The sequence below is a fragment of the Epinephelus moara genome, chromosome 4, assembly GCF_006386435.1.
Source record: "Epinephelus moara isolate mb chromosome 4, YSFRI_EMoa_1.0, whole genome shotgun sequence".
NCBI classification, from domain to species: domain Eukaryota; kingdom Metazoa; phylum Chordata; class Actinopteri; order Perciformes; family Serranidae; genus Epinephelus; species Epinephelus moara.
In genome coordinates, this window is record NC_065509.1 from 13,619,804 (window position 1) to 13,641,447 (window position 21,644).

Here is a 21,644-nt window from a genome sequence, read left to right on the forward strand (position 1 = left end):
AAGTTTGATGCTTTGCCCCTCTTTAAATTGTTTTGTTTTTCCTTCTTGGCTTTGGCTTTCATGAATTCTATATAACTAAACATTATCATCATTATCATTATCATTATCATTAATATTATTATTGTTATTGTTATTGTAATTATTATTATTATTATTATTATTATTATTATTATAACCTCTACTTGTAAATCAACTAATTAGGTTGGTGAAACAAAAAACTGTGAACTGTAAAATCTGTGCGACTCTGTGTATGGTCCCTTTAATGAATGTGTGTGGTCCTTTATGGGGTCGGATAATTTAATACAGGGATGTGCAACGTTTTTTGAATGCGGGCCAGATTAGATATGTCAAAATACCTGGGGGGCCAGCTGCTTCTCACATCATACGGGTTATTAAAAAAAATCCCAAAAGTCCCAAACAAATGAGACAAACTCAACTGTTTCATCTTTCAGAGAAAAGGTATTCAACTCTCCGCCGCTCCTGACAGCAGCAGCCCTCACTGATGACTTTACACTTCTTTGGTGTGGTTATGTCAATGACCTAGTAGGAAATGTCTGTTGGGTAACTGTTTATTTGCTTGTTTACCGTCTGTTTATGAAACCACATTGGTTCTGCCTGTGTAGTTCCTACTTGGTGCATGTCTGCAAACGGTATGATAGTCCTGCCATCATGAGCTGAAGGGAGAAAAAGCAAAGTGTTCTTGTTTGATTAACCATGATTGTGTGGCAGGTCACGTATAGTATAATTTGAACAACAAGCCACGGGAATCTTAAAATTGGTCCGCGGGATACGGTTGGCCCCTGAGTTGGACTTTGGACATGCCTGATTTAATATGACCCATGATATCTAAAAGCATCATCTTTTATTGGTATAGTAATGCCATGTGCGTGTGTGTGTGTGTGTGTGTGTGTGTGCATAGTGGAGGGGGAGGGTTGGAGGATATAAGAGTAAGCTGCTAAAATTGATGACATCCCAAACACCACCCTCGTTTCTCGCCATGTCAAAGTTCACCATGCTAGAAAGAAGACAAATGTGATGTGATATACTGTGGATGAAACTGATAGCCTGTGTGTGTGTGTGTGTGTGTGTGTGTGTGTGTGTGTGTGTGTGAGTGTGTGTGTGTCTGATTGTCTGGAAGGACTTTCCTGCGCTTCAGAAGTCTAAGCCCTGCTCAGGATGTAGTTATGGAGCGCTAATTTGAGAGCTGTCTGATTGCGGGCTTTCTGTGGGCCCCTGCAAAAAACACACACACACACACACACACATGCACACAGAAACACACACTCACTCTTTATCAGTCATTAATCTATCAGGTGTCATTAACAGGGGAGGATGGGCTGATTGGAACCAGAGGGAGACAGAATGATGTCACACAAACACACTTCACTGCCAGAGTGCTCATGTGTCTCCACGTCTCCCTTTCATCCTCATCATCACCACACACACACACACACACACACACACACACACACACAGACAGACACAGACACACTCGTACATGTGACTGACATATAGACAGATAAAAGTGCAAATGTAGGCCTACAAGGGAAACACTTATTCATGCTGCTTCACTCCTCTCCAACATCTGAGCCACAGCAAATGAGGAAGGATATTGCCAACACCGGCTGCTATAAAAACGGATCAGCGGAGAGCCTGAAGAGAAGGAAAAGATAGACTACAACAATAATGAGAGAGTTACAATGTGCGGATCAATGTGTATCTTTAATGAATGAGCCTGTGTTGAGAAGAATTGTTTCTGCTGCTCCAGCCTGTCGCTATTCTAACCCCCCTCCCACCACATTCACGAATACAGTGTTACACACTGCTAAAAACACACGCTACAAGGCTATGTTTGGAGGACGAGCTATTGTTTAGCAGTGACAGTAATCCCTTAAAGAGGTACTGTGTTTCCTGGCTGAGAATGGATCTCTTTATTAACACTGACGGAGGCTCATTATCTATAAATACAGGCGGGAGCCACTAATAAATCATTTCTCATGGCCCTGATAGAGCACTAACCGCAAGGCATTAAGGCATCGTGAATGCAAACCACACGTTGGCAGGCGAGCTCTCTGCATGTGTGTGTGTTTGTGTGTGTGTGTGAGTTACACCACGCTTTGGCAGGCAGGATGATGGGGCTAGAACTAGGCTTTTGATTGAAATAGCATGTTGTCTTTGAGTTCCCATTTCGGCAGCGTTTAAATTATAGTGTCTCTACAGGGCTGCAGAAAGTCTCTTGGGGTGGGACTAAAGTCAGAGAAGAGAAAATGCTTTTCTATACATGTGAGGACAATCTGGAGACAACTAAAGAGATGTTGAGTGACTCAGATTTTTCTTCTGAAGACTGACTTCAGTGGTGCAGTAGCAGGGTTAATTAGTTAGTACAGATATCAGTGTCAAAAGCATTAACATGGATTTTCATGCCCACAGGTGTCGCGCCACAATGTATCACTGGTGATGGCATTCAGAGAAATTGCAAAGGGCCTGGGTTCCACCAGTTACCCGTAAATCCATTTCTAAGTTTGTGTGTAAAGTCAATTCTAAATTCATAGTAAATGACTGTAATTAGCTAGTTTCAGATAAGGAATTTACTAATTGCATTTCATAATTAAAACTTTAGGACGGTCTTAGCTATTGATGGCCTGTAATGTGTAAATTGTTTGAAAAATGTGTAGCACCATCTAACTTCCAAAAAATACAGTTTTAGGTAATCAAACTTAAATGCCAGTCCTTTGTTAATGTATGTATTACTGTATTTTATTTGTTTAGTTTATGCACAGATGGAGAAATATGTGTTTCAGTGTTACTATTAAAGCAGTTTAGAATAAGTGACACGACTTTGTGACATAGTTGCCTCTCCTGGCAATGCCATAGTGTACACGTCACTTGGGTGCAAAAGCTCACACTAACATTTACGGCCTTAATAAAGTTCTGCAGCAAGTGACGGATGTACAGTTAGACAGCGATGTAACAGTTAGAAGTCCACTGTCAATACACTACACAATGTGTACTTCTGGCAGTAGTAACACTACTGATAAAATAGATCACATAAATCACAGGAGCTCGGACTCAGCACTGCCCTTTCTTGGGTCCTCCACAATACACCCGTGGGTCAACTGGATGAAGGGTTGGCGAGACAATCAAAGGACAAACAGACAAACAGGCAGAGGCTCCTTCCAATTTGGTTAGATAAGAAAAAATTTCGCTCAAATGTCAGGTCATATGTCGACGATCACCTCTTTTATTCTAAACAAGTCATTGGCTGCTGTATTAACAAGCTAACATTGACATTAGTTCTGTCAGTTTGGTAGCATTATTTCAGTTAGCTACAAAACAATTAGCCTACCTGGCAGTTAGGAGCAATAGGAATAACTTACAACCTCTAAATAGGAACTAGTTTGTGTGGTGCAACCTGTTTTATGACTGACAATATTTGAAACTTAACTGCTATTCCTTTGTAAATGTAGGAGTTACTTTAACACGTTTTCTTTTTTATAAATGCGTAAGTGCAGGAATGTGTGTTTCATGCACTTTAAAATGAGTGACTCCTACTATGCTAACCTGATCATTTAGCAAATCATTACTGGCATCAGATTTTGTTATTTAGATAGGCTTTGTTACTTTGTAAAATGTAAGTTTTAGCTCTCTGACTGTACATCATTATTCTATTAACAGTATTTTATCAATTGTTGAGTCGCATGTTGACCATATTCCATATGCCGTTGTTTACTCTTCACACCAAACAGATCATATATTAGCAAGCTAACGTTAGAATTGTCAGTTAATTCAGTTAGCTTAATCCTGGATCCACTTAATCCAGGAAATATTTAGGGAAAACTAATTTGTACATAAGAGCATGTTTGTGAGGTGCAACCTGTTTTATTTTAATGATGTATATATCTCAACTTAGTAAACTGTGCCAAAATTGAATTACCAAAGAGCAGGTGTAACCGCCTAGAGTGTGGTCCACGTGGTTTCCATGGAGACAAAACACTGTAATTAAGGGACGTCTAATGAACAGTTCAACAGTTCTCTTTCAGACCAAATGATTTCAAGTGGCTACAAAGTCTTTGTTTTATAACTCTTCATCCCATAACTACAGTCTGACCCACAACTCTTCAGCCTAAACAGACATTTTCATCTTTGTGAATGTTGGCTTAAAACGTGGAATTCTTGCTAGGTTAACACTGTTTCCTCTATTCTTATTCTTTGCTCAGTTCATCCTGTCTACCCCAGCTACAGTCTAACTCGAGCCAGGCCAGACGGGCCAAACTCTGACAGTTTAACCTTCCTCAGAGGTCACTCCTATTCTTACAGCAGCCAGTCCCGCACAGACTCCTGCTTCAGCGCAGGCCAGCACTGTATAACCAATCATACCCCTATCCAGGCCCATTCTGCAGAGATGAGGGAATGAAAGGTCCGATTAGGGCCTGCTGGAAGTATTCAGCGTGCAGCCCCCGCCCCGCCCGGTCCATCACCCCAGTCTGCGGCCCCTTCTAACCAGCCCCTCTCCCCTCAGCCCTGCTCTGCTCTGTGCTGTGATTGACATGTGAATTACAGTGTGTGGTGATGATAATAAGAGTGCTACCCGGGGCCAGGCCTGCGCCTTCCAGCCAGCAGCCAATCCCAGCTGGCACAGCCTGAAAGACAACCGCTGCCACCATCTGAAGAGGCAAATAAAAATGACAAGCTAACTGTTAAAGAACTGCAGATTTTTCACATGTTGTTTTAAAAGCTTTTGTGGCTCTGCCAGATATTTTTTTTTCTTCAACTCTTTCTCTCTATTCTCCTAAATTTTCACTCTTCTTCCCCCCCGACCACATCCAGATATATGAAACCCCTCATTTATCAGGGCAATCTAAAAATAATTCCCCTCCACTGTGGCGAGGCTTTGATAAAAAAGTATTTGTGTTCAGAGTGATTGCGCTCAGAGGGACAAAAACAAATAAAGACGTGTGTGACTGTGGGGTTCCTCAACAACCCCCGATCCCACCACATTCAGGCACAAAACTATGGTTTTCCCCTAAATAATTACTACTTCCCCTCACCATGCATGTTAACAACACCAAAAGGTGCCCTCAACACACTTCAAACTCTTGCCTAAGTCAGCAATATGAAAGTGTGTGTATGCATGAGTGCTGGCATTGTTCACTTCTATGCAATATTTTATCCAAACGGTCCAACATAATGTGCTAGTTACGCATTATGGTATTAGGAAATTACACTAACACCCTGCTGATTAGTTTTCCACCCCTTGACATCCTTCTGGGAAGGGTGCTACTTGGCAGAGCTGCCCGTCTCGGCCGTCACTCTGAGGGGAGGAGAGAGGAGGCGCTCGACTGGGATCCTCACATGCAGAGTCTGATTCTCATTATCAATTACGGCTGTTTTTGTTTCTTTTTACCGCAACCATTAACCACGCAGTTACTGGCAGTCAGGGGAGAGAGAGGAAGGGAGAGACAGAGAGAGAAAGAGAAAAGGCAATTTTCATCAAAAAGAATTAGCTATCCAAACAAGTGAGATGAATGTGCCATAGAGCCGGATTCACAGCGGGCCTCATGAAAGCGTTGTGGACAGATGAAGATCTATATGTGTTTAATAGGAAGAGGGTGAGTAGCAAGGGATAACTAAAGGCTTAGGAAGAGAAAGAGAGAAAGAAGGAGGGAGACAGGGGGGAAAGATAATTCACAACACACTTGTGGTGAGAGGAGGAGGCTGCGTCTTGGCAGAGATGTAACTCTCCTCTCCTGTTTTCCTCCTGCCCTCATCCCTCGTTACCCATCCGGGCCAGGCTGAGGCAGAAGGAGCCAGTAAAGGCTGGATGCCGTGGCACATGAGCCATTAAATCTTCCTACACTGTGGGTAGGGGGAAGGCGGTAGTACCAGGCCTTGTGCCCAGGCTCCTCGAACGCTGCCAGCCCAGAGACCCAGAGAGCAGAGATGCTGCACGGAGGGAAAGGAAAGGTGCCGGGTAGCAACATAGAACATTTTTGCCTCTTTTAGGTTTGACTATTGCAATGCCCATCAAGGTATAGTTTGGCTGCAATTAATTCTGAAATGTGTTGCCTGTGTGCTGGCTAGGACCAAAGAGAAGAGCACACATAACACCCAGTTTACACTAAACGGCCTGCATAAGGATCTGAGAGCAGCTGAGTGTGGATATCTTTAAACGATAAGGCCGGTAATGTATTTATTTTCACAGAGTTTAATTCAAATCCCATGAAAAGACCCAGCGATACTGCACATGGCAAGCTCCCTACCTGACAAAAGATTTTATTATAATCACTTATATTTTTTTAATTTATTACTAATAAGAACAAGAGCTAATGAGAAATGGACACAAATAAAGAACTTCGCTAACACTTATAATGAATAAGAATACGGTATGTGCAAATTTGCAAAGTTCGTCTTCTTCATTTTTTACACACCTCGGATGTCTTTTAATTTTCTCAAACTAATTTTCCTTTATGGTCATTTTTATGAATGTCTCACCCCACATGCCCCCCTCTGGGTGGCACCATCGACGGCTGTCTATGTCACCTGTAGGAAGATCAACCACTGTAAAGACCAAACTAACAGGGCCTTACGGCTCATTTATATACCCTTCGTATACTAAAAGAATCATTTTATAACCATTAGGGCCATTTCATGGTCGATGCAAAGGCACACAGACACGAACGCATTGGGATGCATCGAGACGTATTGGCCGCCATGATGCATGCTCGCGTCTCAAAATGTGTTGTCCATTTTTTTGATACGCGCCGCGAACTCGTACGGGCACACCCCCATTTATATGTCTATAAATGGGGGCACAGTTCTAGTGCCCTGCAGCACTAGCTAGCTACAGCAGTACTAGCTAGGTGGAATGTACCGGTGACTCTGCTACCCCCTATTGCGCAAGCGATGTATTGCATTTCAAGTGTCGCCCGCGTCGCTTGCGTTCAATGTGTTGACTATAAAAGGAAGTGCATTGCTCGCATCACTTGCGCTGCTTGAGTCGCTTGCTCGCGTTGTGTGCGTCGACTATGAAACAGCCCTTACTGCCCACATACTTCTGTGTGTCCTTTACGTTGGCATGGATACATCCACTTCTCCTTTGCTACTGTCCACTTCACATTTAATTCCTGTCCAGTCTCCCACCAGCTGTTCTGCAGTAAGTGTTTGTCCTTGTGCCTAAGGAAAATAATATAATGAAGATGGTAACATTTTCTGCCCAGCTTACACAACTTCTCCAGAAAGTCCTGCCATTTGTAAAATTTCTTCATCATGTCCCATTGTTGTGTCTAGCTTGAGCTATTTTAATTTTTTTTATTTAATTTTATATACTTTATTAATCCCCGAGGGGAAATTAAATTTTTTTTTCACTCTGTTTGTCAATTACACACAGGTCCGAACACACACATGCACAAACAGGACCTATACATGGAGAGATGTCAGAGTGGGCTGCCCATGACAGGCGCTCAGAGCGGTTGGGGGGTTCGGTGCCCAAGTCCCTATGGACTGAGCTACTGCCGTCCCCCTATTGGTTACATTGCTGCTGTGTTTTCCAGTAGTACTGGTCAATTTTGTCAGTAGCCATAAGCTTATGACATGAACGCAGAGTATGAACAGAGGGATTTGTCTGTATCCCTATGATAAACATAATTCTGAGCATAACTGAGTCTTTAGACTGTCTCTTAATTGCCTCTTTCCCACGCTGTCTATGACTCTTACTGTAGCTTCAAGCCCATTGGCTCCTACCAAAGATGTAAATCGTTAAAACGAAGTTTAAAAAACATTATAGCTTTGTTATTTGAAAAAAGCTACATAACTTCCCAAAACAGCACTGTTTTTGTTTTGCTTTGTTTTGTTTTTAGCAAATGATTCTCTAAAAGGAAGAAATAGCGTATTTGTTGGGGACATTTTTAGCTGCAGGTTTGGTGCTCTAGGAGCTCCTGGACAGTGTATGTGGAATTAAATCAAAATGCCCATGTAAGGAACATGTCAGCCTGTGCACAATGTGACTCACTGATGGGTTTTGAACAGTTTTTGGACAACAATGGAGCTGTATAGCACAGAGGAATACATACTTGCGAGCAGGAATAAGTTAAGATTGGTGTGGGTATTTTAATTTAGTTTTTTTTGTTTTTTTTAATACTTTTGATTATGTAATCTATTTTAATGTTCTACTTGTCTTTATCTTTATTCTGTGATTTTATTGTTGATGTTAAGATGTGTTTTTCCTCGAATTTTACTTTACTAACTTGCAAGAAAGATTCTACAGTTTGATTGATTGATGACTTGATAGAGGAGGGTGGTGATAAAGCAGATTTGCAGCAGCTGAATCAGGTGGTATAAGAAATATTTTGGTGATCATAACATAAGAATGCTGCAGCTGACAGCTTAAACTTACGTTGAAATGTTCCTCTTTGTCATCAGCAGCCAAATCAGATTAAACATAAATGTCTCTCAGTCATAGCTGAGGAGAATTTGGATGCTTTTCAACAGCAAATCAAGAGGCAAGATGCAACTGTGTGGGCAGACACAGTTGATTAACTCCTATGGGCAGACAAGGACTCACTCTTTCATTAGAGCTGCTGCAGAAGCAGAAGCCATGAGGAGGACTTTGTTTCTGCGCAGAGAGGATCCCTGCAGGGACTCGACAGTCTGAGAGACGCTCTGAACCTCAGACAGCTGTACCCCCGAGAGAGGGACAAGAAGGGGGTTATGAGTAGCAGATGTGACACCGCACACACACACGCACGCACACAATGCAGCTGATGACATGTCAGGGTCGCAGGAATTTGTCACTATGTAATCGGTCATGTTGTAAAAAGCTTTGACTGGTTGCCTGCTCTCATCTTGTTCTTCGTCTTTCTTTCACATCAGATGTTTTGGAACTGTCTTTAAAGAAGAAATGCTAAAAGCGGTCAGTAACATCAGTAAATAGCTCATATGCTGCTTGAAGATCACATTTATGAAACTGGCGTTGGAAACAATTAGCACATCGTTCTCTCAGTGTGTAGAGTGTGTTTTCCAGGTGAGCCTCCATACAAGCCCAATACAGAGAACTCATATCCCATTAGTGCCACAATACACTAAGTGTATACAGCGTGCTGTACTCAAACACTCTGCATGTGTCACAGCGGACGGGTGGTGGAAGTTTGACGTCTGGCAGTGAGTGGGCATCCGCTCCAGCAGCTCATGCCCAGAATAACCCTCACATACACACACACACACACACACACACACACACACTTACTGCTCAGCATCAGGATCCAACTTAAAACAAACCATCAGGGGGCCCCGTCACATCCACTCAGCGCTGATCAACAGACAGACAGGCCTGTTTATAAACACACACACACACACACACATTAATTTGTGAGCATGTGCACACATACAGTACAGACAGACGCCTACCATGAGTGTGCGGCTGGTCGTGATTACTCTTTGGGCACCAGCCTTCAGCTGCATGCACACATACACACACTTCAGCCTAAGTGTCAGTCATCAAGTCATAAACAAAGCTTTTGTATTGAAATAGTGAAAATAAAAATTATAAAGGCCACATTTTATAAATAGTAAAATTTCCCTTTAACAGGGCCGCAGCCACAGAGTCAACACTGAGGGGGACCAAATCTGCCTGGGGGGGTTAACATTACCTATTCATACATGTCCTGGCTCAGGCCAAGTGTTGTTATTATTAGTACAGTGTTGCATTGACAAGTTTCCCATCAACAACTAATGGGGACATTTAATGGATCCTAACTTCAGATTGTGTCGGCTGTTCACTAGCTAATGTTCCATATCCACACTTTACAAAAACTATCACAATCGACAGTGATATAGCCTACATAACATTCATATTACATTCTAGTTTTCCACTTTTTAATACATTTAAAGTTAAGGAAAGAAAGATACAGCATAGTGTTTGACATACCTACATACCTACATACAGCAGTTGAGCAATGGCTTAGGTAGGTATGACAACACCACTTGGACAAATCACAGGCAGAACTGCAGTACACAGTACAATAATTTATTACGTTTATTTATGATGATGATGATTACATTTGATAAAGATTATTGTGGATTCCTGTGCCTTTTGTAAGACAGCAATTGTTTTATTTGTATTTTTTAATTAATATGTCAGGGGACATTTTGAGCATATTTGAGAATTTGGGGGTCCCCCAATATATATAATAATTACTGCCTTTCCTTTAAATGTACAAATGTAATTTTCTGCCACTGGGGGTCTCTCAATTAAAACAATCACAAAAGACAGAGCAATACCATCACTGCAGTCAGTTTCTCTTGGTCAAGATTCCTTCAGTGGTCATCATTAAGGAGGTTTCTACTGGGAGCCGAATTATCCGCAGAGGTCTCTTCCTCTCCAAAACAAACAGACCAGGTGATTAAAACCAGTAGAAACACCGAATAAAGTAGTTTCACGTTAAAATGAATGTTTCCTCTATGCTGTTTGGCTTGTCGTGGTGGGGCTGCTATCCCAGCTCCTGCTATGTGTGCTCACCTTTTCTCTCTTACAATCCTGATGTCCAGGAGGTTTTTATCTGGAGCCAAATTACCTGCAGAGGTCTCCTCCTCTTCAAAACAAACAGACCTGGTGATTTAGTGAGGTAAAAACACTGGGAAAAAAACTGTTTCACCTTAAAAATCAGTGTTTCTGCCAGAGCCGAGCTGCTGCTTGTTTCCCTGATAACTTAAGATCCAGATGTTGGTCATTAAAACATATACTTGAAAAGAACCTAGATCTAATTAGTGTATCGTAAAAATATGGCTTAAAACTGGATAAAAAGTCAGTTTATGTCAGCTCCTGGCAGACAACTACAACCCTGAGGCATGCACCAAGAGGATATGACGCCACTGACAGGCAGTGCCCAAATGACAGGGACCATGTCTTTGATTAAAATCACAGATTTGTCTGGGTTTGAACACTGTTGGAAGTATTAATGTAAGTACACTACTCAGCAAAATATGTTGGTCTAGCCATTTTTAGACATTTTAATATGGAGAGGTTACATAATGTATCTTTAACCAACTAAAGTTTCGGTTACTTTCATGATTAATGTGTTGCACTTGAGCCTGCAAAGTTTGTGGTTGCGTTTAAAGGCCTACCACTAAGTTTCAATTACAAAGCAATTATTCACCAATGATTATTAATTAAGCCTTGGATACGCAAATCAACAGCATGCAAGCGGGCCTGAAGGCGCAAAATGATCGGAAAGCCTAATTGCAGCCAGTCATCAAACTTCCGCATTAATGGAAACCTGACGCCCATGCTAAATTGGATTTGAGTCTCTTGTTTCCGCCAAGCGTGAGTATTGTGTCTAATAAGAGGAAACACGTGTGCCAAACATCCCTGCGCGGGACAAATGCAGATTTGCGCTGGATTAAGGATCATAAAACAACTATGAAGTAGCTTCCTGTTGTGTTCAGCAGAGCCAGGAATCACTTGCCTGCGCGCCCGCCATCACTCGGCTGACATCCCATAATCCCATGACGAAGATTTATGAGCTGACTGCTGAAGACAACATGGAAAAATAATCCCTCAAAGTTGAGTGGAAGGAAACGACACAGGCTATTTCTATCGGGGTCTTGTGTCTTTTATTTCAGAGAGAGACAGCAGCAGGCCTGTGCGCGCGCACACACACAGTCACACACACACACAGTTATTTCTGTTGCACTCTTCTCTCCAGGCCGCGTGCTTTGGATGCTCTGTTGTTACAGTATTGGGAGAAAACGACAAGTTGGGAAAGAATAAACATAAATCCAGGCCGCGGTCCCGAAACAGGTTCTGATGACAGAGAGCATGTGATTCCGGTTGGTCATAGTTCTCCATTTCCCGGCTGTTGTCAGAGATTTCCATCACCAACCAAACCAACCGTGCCGTAAACACAGCCCTCATTTGTTTTCTCCTCACAGCAATTATATCATGTGATTAAAAAACATTTTAAATAGAGCCTTCGCTGACTTTTATTTGTGTAAAGCGGATCTATTTCATGTCGAGCAGTAATGTAATAATCCCGAGCTGTCATTACGGCCCAGTTTCCCCCTGTGCGCCGAACTCCATCTGATCTCCGCACTTATGAGAACCAGACTGGCGCACACCCTCACCGGGCACCGCAAAGAGGAGAAGAAAAAAACGTCCCACTTCTATACCGGAGGAACGGGAGACAAGAGACCGCTTTAAGGAAAGCCTTCAAATTAATATAGGAAATGTTAGCTTCAACAGAAATGCAGCGAGTTTCAGGGAGATATTTTACCCTCCAGATGGTCCGAATTAAAAGACTTAAATATTTGTGCCTAGACTCCCCCTCCAGTGCTCTAAAATGTTCATTGTATTTATCTATCGGATGTCTAAATGGAGGGAAGCAACAGAGACAACACGCAGGTCAATCAAAGAGCCCGCTTGTGTTAAAAAAAATGGAGAAAATGTGCTTCACAGATTTGAAATAAACCACACTGGAGATTTAAATCTTGTCTTTATTAATTGATCAATTGATTTCTGACTTTATTATTTGACGGCCTACTCCTCCCACTTCAATTTAGAGTCGACTGAACCTGTATTACATTAAAAAAAATACATAAAACTAATAGTAGGTCAAACTTTTACCGTTCAGCCTTAACAGTATCACCATCCCACGGTGGCACCGTGCGTAAAGATGCTGCTGCTGGATGTTCCAGATGCCCAAAGGCCACTGAGACCGAGGGCACACTGTAAAAAATGTCTGTCATTTTCTGAGTTTGCATTTTCTTCAACTTGTTGGAGAGTGGAAATTGATGCTATAATTCACCTTGCAAATAAAAGGAACTCAAGAACTGTGTTGAATCAAGTTACGCCTGCTAATACTGATAAAGAAATCTGCCTCATTTTGCATCGTTTCAAAGTAGTTACGTTTCTACAGGAACAATGTATGTGATTGATTCAGAGAGAAACGTTTTTATTTTACCTTTACAGTAACATATATTTCAATTTTGGCCCTGGGATCTAGAATTTAAGGCCTAGTGTTTAAGTGCTGATGGATATTTTTTGTAGCGCAGGCCCGTGCGGAGGAATGCACGCTGCGCTTTTCCCTCCCTCTCTGTGACGCGCAGAGGGGAACCAGAGGAACAAGCGCACTGTGAGGCAGAAAGGAAAGGGGAGACACAGAAACGGATAAAGGGGGGAGACAGGGAAATATTGTAGTGAGAAGGAGAGGCGTGCCAATAATCAAGGATTTTGGATGAGGGCGCGCGTCTCGGAGAACACATGGAAAGGCACCGGATCAATTACGCAGCGTCAAGGAGCCGCCGTGAGAGAAGAGGGGCTCCCTGAGGTGCTGCTGCTGCTCCTGCTGCTGCCTGTTCTACCCCGTCCTGTCCTGAATGAGCCGGGCTACTGAACCTTTTACGGGACAAAGTCAAAATTCAGACGGATATACGACTCGCAGAGAGCAGGGGATCTTTCGTCGAGATGCAGGGTCTGAGTTCACGGGCTCACGCGTTTTCGGTGGAGGCGCTGGTCGGGAAACCCTGCAAGAGGATGAAAGTGTCGGAGGGACACGAGTCAAGTTCAGCTGGAGACACCGGCAGCGAGACGAGCATCTTTACCGGTGAGGCAGAAGGATTGCTGGAGAACACTTTTCATATTTACGCATTTTACGCACAAGATGGAACAATACAATATATTATATGGTCGGCAGTTTGCAACTTATTTAACTTCATCAGACCTTTATTTCATCAATTTCTGACATTCCCACAATTTCAGTTGTCTTTTTATTTTATCATCAGAAAACGGCAGTGATCAAATAAAATTATTTTCGAGGGGAGAAAAAAGTTTTGCAAATATTCTCCATGCCAGCTGTCAAACTGGAGCAACTTTCTGTTCCTTTCAATAACACTATACATCAGTAATATCTACAGCCTCTTTAAATCAAAAAGTTAAAATTGCAGCCAACTTCTAAATTATTTTGTAAAACAAAACAATACATGAATGCATATATTACCAGGCTTCTTTTCTCAGCACCTCACTCATCCCAGTTTTTGCCCCTTTGCATAGGCCTAAACGAATATCCAGTCAGCCAGATGAAGAAGGCAGGTTCAACGCCGAGGAGGGCAGAGGACGCTTCCTGTGAGCCGGAGAGATCAGGAGCTGAGGAGTCTGACCCCAGCGGAGAGGAGAGCAAGCCGACGGAGAGCGACTGCCGCCCCGACAGAGACAGAGGGGTCCGGGTAGAGCTGCAGGGCTCCGAGCTGTGGAAGAGATTCTATGAGATCGGCACCGAGATGATCATCACCAAAGCTGGCAGGTACAAAACCTGGATACCAACAGTGACCTGTAGCGAATATGGAGAGGGCTTACGCTGGCCTTTAGGTGCCTTTAACAGACTTTTTGTATCGTTCCTGCCAAACTTCAAACTCCAGACTTATTTGGCCTCCAGAACTGGGGGCAAGAGGAGCAATATTTGACAGACAGTTACTGTGTCTGCTTATCATAACACGAGTCTCTGTATGCACCTAATTATTTTATGTGTTAAAAACTAGACACATACGTTAAAACTAAACGTCTTATATAACTAGATGAGATTTTGAAAATGACACTTTTTCACAATAAAAACTTCACAGAAAGTCAGTTTAATCACATGGAATTAGAGCAGGCCTCACTGCTTAAACAGTAAACCATTATAAAGTCTGTTATTCTCAATCCGTTACAACTGCATGTCAGTTTCCGTGTTTAAGTGTCTGATATACACGGGATATATGCTGGATAGGTTATTATCAGTAATATGATTTACATAAACTGTTCTGCGGTCACAGGTGCGCGTTTATCAGGTGTAACACGGCTCTGATCGCGCTGCAAAAATTAGAAGTGAGCAGTTATATAAAGTTAAGGCTATTACGTTTCTGGTGTTATATTACCTTTGTCCTGCTATTGGGTTAAAATGTAGAAATATACTTGAAATTTCATGGTTTGTGCGTCTTTGTTGTTTAGTTGATATTTTGGAATAAAAAAAATAAATAGTGCACATTATATTTCCCGTGTGGAAGATGTATAGATTTTCTGGAATTTTATTTTATTTTATTCTGATTATATTACTGTCGTATATTTATTTAATATGATCCAGGACTATCTATTACATAATAAAATCTTGTGACACATGGGTGTTCTCGGGTACAGGTCGATTAATTTAACATTATTTTTCTGTTTTAAAGAAATGAATTTCTAGCCCAATATGTGGCCATGTGCCCTTTTTTCTTTTTCCCCAGAAATGAGTTACTGGGACATTACTACCTGCTGAAATCTAGGTTCCGTTTATTCAATTACGGAGAACACAGGCCATAAATCTCTGCAGTGAAGATGCCCTCATGGCCCCTCGAGGACCCTGAACTTCCCTCTGAACTTGGCAGGAGAGTTCCCGCCTCAAGTGTCTGATCTCTGTCTGTGTGCTTTTAGGATGTAAAATCCAGGACGGCTTAAAACAAATATTTTAGGGAAGATGAGAATATGTAACTAATAAAGAATAGAACATGTGAGACAAATTTGTAATAAAAGTGCTGCTGTCATTTCTCGTCAGGAGAATGTTTCCCTCTGTGCGCGTCAAAGTGCGCAACCTGGACCCGTGCCAGCAGTACTACATCGCTATGGACGTCATGCCCGTGGACTCGAAACGCTACAGGTGTGTGTGTGTGTGGGTGTGTTTTCAATTCATTAGACTCACTTTTTATCTATTGGTGTGTTTATTCACATGCACTGTGTGTCTCCCGGCAGGTATGTGTACCACAGCTCGCAGTGGATGGTGGCTGGAAACACGGACCACTCCTGCATCTCTCCCAGGCTCTACGTGCACCCGGACTCGCCGTGCGCAGGAGAGACGTGGATGCGTCAGGTCATCAGCTTTGACCGAGTCAAACTCACCAACAACGAAATGGACGATAAGGGACATGTAGGTAACCCATCTGAGCATGCGCTGCTTCCTCTCTCTCTCTGTCCAGCAGGCCCACACAGGTCAGACATTTTTATTTCTTACTCTTGGTTATTTTGATGTCTTATAATATGCTACTTTAAAATCCAGATTATTTCTTTACATGTTTTTGTTAATCTGAGTGAGCTCACATCAGTATGTATGATAAAGGAGCAGTAAATCAGTCTTTGGCAGCCTCCCTCCTGCTTGGATTGCTGTCATATTGAACCATGTCTTGTGTAACACTGGACGGTTTCTCAGGAAGGAAAGTCTGTATGTCTTTTAGGGATAAAGGAAGTGGAAATCCTTCTCAGCTCCAGAACTTCCTGTAAAGGTTCAGTGATGTACAGATGTGACAGATGTGGTGACTGGGGAGGCTGTAGGTGGCTTTTCACTTGATCCTGGTGTTTATGAAACCACCCTGGAATTGGTGTGTTTGAGGGATTCATATAATAGAAACTGTAGAATCAGCCTCAGAGTCCCTGCTGTTGTTGGGCTCAGTTTACCCCCTTATACAGCCTCTCTGGAGCTCTGTTACATCTGTCATTTTTAACACTAATAAAGAAGTTACTTTTTTTTTAAGCTTTTGAGTTAAATCTGGCAGACTAGCAGCTTTGTGTACTTTAGGAAAAAAATCTTCCCTCTATTGTGAAGTCTTTTATATATTATATTACTGTATGTATTTTTATTTGGCATCTCTCTCTTAACAAATAAAAATGAAAACATTAGATTTAGGTTTCAGAACATGAAGCGATCAAACTATTAATTCATGTAATATGCTATTTTATGTTGGCTATTTATTTGAAAAAAAAAAAATAGATTAAAATAAAAATGAAAAATAAAAACCAGATATGCAAAATGAGAATGCTAATAATGCACCACAAAAGCCGCACTATAAAATTCAAAATCAAATTTTGGAAAATCAGTTTTACGCTGGCAAACTTCTTCAAGCAAATAGGAAATTTACTTTGTTTTATTTTTGTTTTAAATTTGAAATTAAAATCATGCCTATTTCCATGAAATGATTAGGTGTTATTTGCATGATTTGCGGAAAGTAACTGTATGATATTGATGTTGATAATACTGACCTTTTCAGCTATCTCTATATTAGTTTTAACGTACGTAGCGTCCTTTGTAATCCTATTTTTCAGTGTGTTATTGTGTTATCATAGATTGTGGTGCCTGTTGTAACATTATCATAAATTGTATTTAGTTGTATCATTATATTCCGTTCATATTGTAGTTCATTTGTGTAGCTAAAATTATCTGCTCTTTACCCACAGTTTTTAAATGTAAATAATTAGTTGATTAATCAGTTAGGTAATCGGCAAAAGAAATACTGGCAACTACTACAAAAATTTCATTTTTGTAGAGTTATAAATTGTTCAATTTTTCAAGCAAAAATTTCCAAACACTCTGATTGCAGCGTCTCAGCCGTGCAGAATAGTTGCTTCTCTTTGTGATAGTAAATTGGATATTATTTTTGGAAACATTTGATGACATCAGCATGAGTATTGGGAAATAGGTGATATTTGTCACTATTGTCTGACATTTCATAAAGCAAACAATAACTCACTTAATTGAAGGAATAATCTACAGATTAACTGCTAATGACATGGAAGCTAAATTGCATGTGTTTGTTTCTGCACAACTTTAAAGATAATAATAAAAAATGAGTTTTATTTTGTAAAACAAAAAGTATCCCTGTCATCTCTTCGTCCAGATCATTCTCCAGTCGATGCACAAATACAAGCCACGTGTGCACGTCATCCGGCATGACCCTCGCATGGACTTGTCACAGATCCAGTCGCTGCCTGCTGAAGGAGTGCACAGCTTCTCCTTCCCAGAGACTGAGTTCACCACAGTCACAGCCTACCAGAACCAACAGGTAACACTCACTAAAAACTGACTGAAGAATATGATACACTCAAAATGTTAAAACAACTGAACTTTTGTTTCAGTTAAAACAAATACTAAAAATCTTCTACATGTCTGAAGTTATGTTTAAATTCTGCATCATTTATGCACCACAAATATAAAGAAAGCAAATTCGCTTTTTCAGTAGTCATGAGCACAGTGGCTGTGATATTCCTCAGTGATCCAATCAGCAGCTCCACAATGCTTTTAATCTGAACAGTATGAAGGTGAGAATTGCAGTGTCCTGATTTCCAGTTGCTCAGAGTGGGTGTGAGTGTTTCTGTGCAGGGGAGCTGACCCCACTGTTGGCTACAGCTCCTCCAGTAACAGCGGCATCCGTGGGGACTGCCAGCTCTTTTCATCAGGGCTCACTTTACGATCAGCAAACGTGTTATTACAGAAACTCAATAACGAGCTGTGACTGGGCCGACTGCTGGAGTCCACAGCCCGTTAAAGCACCAAATAAAACCGTACGACCTCCAAGAACCCTGTTTGACATGGCTGATCGCCCTGGGTGCTGCTGGGAGATGCAGTCCCAGAGGGCGAGCGCTCTGCCACTCTCCACGCTGTTATAAAGCTGAGCTCATTGTTAGCTTAACACGTCAGCGTTTGACACGTCCACCTCTAACCCGTGTCTGTTCTTCTCTTCTGGGCAAGATCACAAAACTGAAGATCGACAGGAACCCGTTCGCCAAGGGCTTCAGAGATCCAGGACGGAATAGGTACGGCGAACCGCACCAAACATCAACACTTGTTTTAGCTCAGAGAGTGCTCAGCTAAAGGACCCAAGAGGGATTTAAGCTTCAGCCACTGACATTTGACACCACATAAAACCTTCAAATGAAGTTGATGTGTGTAGTGCAGAATTTCACACCTCTCTGAAACAATATTTAAATACCTGGAAGAACATTTTTCAGTGCTTTAACAGTATATGTGTGTGTGTGTGTGTGTGTGTGTGTGTGTGTGTAGGGGAGTGTTGGATGGCCTGCTGGAGTCTTATCCCTGGAGAGGCCCTCTCAGCTTAGACTTCAAGCCGTTCACCATACAGCTCCAAGGTACCGTCCTGCAGCTCTCATTACTCCTCTGCTCCAGTTTTTATCCTCGTGACTCAAGATTCTGACGTCTTTCTTTGGACAGGGAGTTCGGGGTCAGCGACCAGCAGTGTGAAGACTCTTCTCCCCCTCTCCGCTTCTTCATCCCTTCACCCGTTCTCCGTCTCCACGCTCTCCTGCCAGGACGCCACCCTCCACACCCTCGCTCTCCCTCTCTACGGCAAGACTTCCGCTGCCTCACCCGCCTCCCCGCTGCCCAGCAGGGCCTTCTCCTCGCTGGGAGCAGACAGACTGAGAGGCCTGCCCCCGCTGTCTCCTCTATCAGACCTCCCGCTCCTCTCGGCGCTGCAGGCCAAGAAACCTCCCCACTGCAGGGACCCATGTCTTCACGGGTCTCCCGGGAGTGCCCCCTGCCTCTTCCCCCTCCACAGCCCCCTCAGCCCTCAGGGGCCATCTCTCCTTCCTCATCTTTCTGACACTGCGGGCCCCTACTGTCTTTACCGCTACAGCTTCCCCCTGAGCCCCCAGCTCACAGCTATTTCCCGGCACGCCAAACTAGCCGAAGACACCACAGACTGTCTGCTGCGCCAGTCTCCGTGGCACCCGACCACCAACCACTGCCTCTGACAGCTGGACCGCACTTTTAGGCTCCGGCCCATTGAGTGTAATGAGCCAAAGCTTATTGCAACAAAACAGTGAGGGCTGATTCTCTATTCGAGCGAGACTCTCAAAGGAGCAATAAACTGTGGCGGTCGGGACGTTTTTTTTTTTTTTTTTGGTATTTAAAACCTGTTTTGTGCACGGTCTTCGATTTACCAGCACAGAAACTGATCCTGAAGCAGATCATGAGCTGCTCCTCTCCATCGTGCACACTCAGCTAGAGCCAAAAAGCGTTGGCGTGAACAGAAATGTAGACAGGATGTAGATTATTATTTGGGACAGAAAGTACAGTTTCTTTACCGCAGGGCTGACCCTTCGTACGCCTAACCCTAACCCTAGCCAAAGAGCATCAGCAATAGGACCTGAGGTATGTAATATAAATATTAATGAATGACTGTTAAACTGACCGTAAGTGCCTATTAAAGTATTTTTCATATTTTTTGTTCAGATAACACATCGGCATTCAAAATCTTCTTTCTCCACACAAACAGTGCGTATAAACACAGTGACAGAGGAAATACCTTTTCCATGTTTTCCAGTATTCGCATGAATATACAGTATATTTCAAAGTAAAACAGAAACACATGCTGTTGTGCAACAGGAAGTGATTTTGGATAAGAAATTATGCAAAAATCTCCTTTGTGGTCCTCCGACAGGACCGGCATTATGAACACAAAGCGTGTTTTGTGTTTTTCGAGCTCTAAACTCAGCTGAATCTCAGTGTCAGGCTTGGCCACCCCTGACTAATAACATGAGCTCATCAGGTCTCTCTGTGATTTTAGGGGAAGAACAACAGCTGCCAGGATTCAGACGGCCAGTTTCCATTCCTGTACTTTATTAGCAATAACAGGGCTAATCAGAGACGCATGGAGGTGAAAGGGTTATTCTATAGAGGCCTTTATTAGGCACAGTCTGTAACAAGATTGGAAGACGGCTCCTCGCAGCCGTGTCATCATTATTGTAATCATGGTGGTAACATTGTTCCAGGATCAACAGTAAATCAATACTGCTGTGTGAAGACTTTCCGCAGGGTGAATTCTGCTGTGCCATGAGGAGTAGAGAATGAAAACCTACTGCGGGCCAACATAATACTGTGTTTTTTTGTCCATACCAAAGGGGGCACGCCCGTTCAGCCGCTGATGTGATAATTCCTGCCTTCAGCTCAGACTCAAAACCCTGCACCATCCCTCCCTCCCCTCTGAGCGGAGCGAGGAACAGCGGTTTAGGCAAAGCGGGGGAAATGGCCTGTTTCCCGACAAACGGTCATAACCAAACAGCAATTTACTTGTCATGGCCGAGCATGGCAGTGAGCTAATGTGCGCTGGACGTGGAAATAGCAGGAAGGAGTTAATTGAGGGACTCGGGGCAGGGGATGGCCCCGTGTTTCAGCGAGCGGTCAGGTGTGCTGCTATCAAACAGCCTGGCCTTTGTCTGCAGACAGACATAATCTGCGCTGGTTATTTGATACTGTCTGTCATTTCCACATTCGGCTGTGCAGGACGATCATTTTAAACTCCCAACTAATTCCTGATCTTTCAATTAGACTAATTGCTTTCATACCAGGAGAGCTGAACTCTGCACCTGCTGCTCTCCAAGAGTAACACAGAAACACACATTACATAGAATATGACATGAACACATGTCATTAATAGTTTTTGTAAATACTACTATGCTGTATAGAGAGGAGAAGTCCTTTCCCTTCAGGTGGGACCTTATTTCGTAAAAAAAAATATGTACAACAGTTAACAGTGATAGACAAGACATCTTTTGACCCTGTTTGAATTGTGACATGAATTACACGTATGTTGTTTGTCAATTTAAAATATAATTTTGCAAGTCAAGAAAGTGGCAGTTTGTCATAGTACCATTTAGTTTTATGTGAAACGGCTCAGTGAACTACATCCTTTGTCTTGCACAATATACATCACCAACATGGCCATTGCGTTTGCACAAATGTAACATTATTTTACCTGATTTGTTTTATCCAGCAACTCCTGATCGTTTTAAGCAAAAGAACAAGCAGGACTCACTGCTGAAGTATGTACATCCCACAAAGGCGTTGCAGCTTTAG

At 42.5% G+C, this 21,644-nt stretch overlaps 1 protein-coding gene across 1 annotated transcript; it reads left to right on the forward strand.

The window, feature by feature from the left end:
- The first annotated feature begins 13,134 nt into the window (after window positions 1-13,134).
- On the forward strand, window positions 13,135-20,026 carry tbx22 (T-box transcription factor 22). The gene is made up of 8 exons (XM_050042248.1): window positions 13,135-13,595; window positions 14,042-14,291; window positions 15,558-15,659; window positions 15,752-15,926; window positions 17,668-17,832; window positions 18,519-18,583; window positions 18,831-18,916; window positions 18,999-20,026. Exons 1-8 carry the CDS (start codon window positions 13,457-13,459, stop codon window positions 19,538-19,540), a joined length of 1,524 nt encoding a protein of 507 aa, XP_049898205.1. The 5' UTR covers window positions 13,135-13,456; the 3' UTR covers window positions 19,541-20,026.
- The last annotated feature ends 1,618 nt before the right edge of the window (window positions 20,027-21,644 follow it).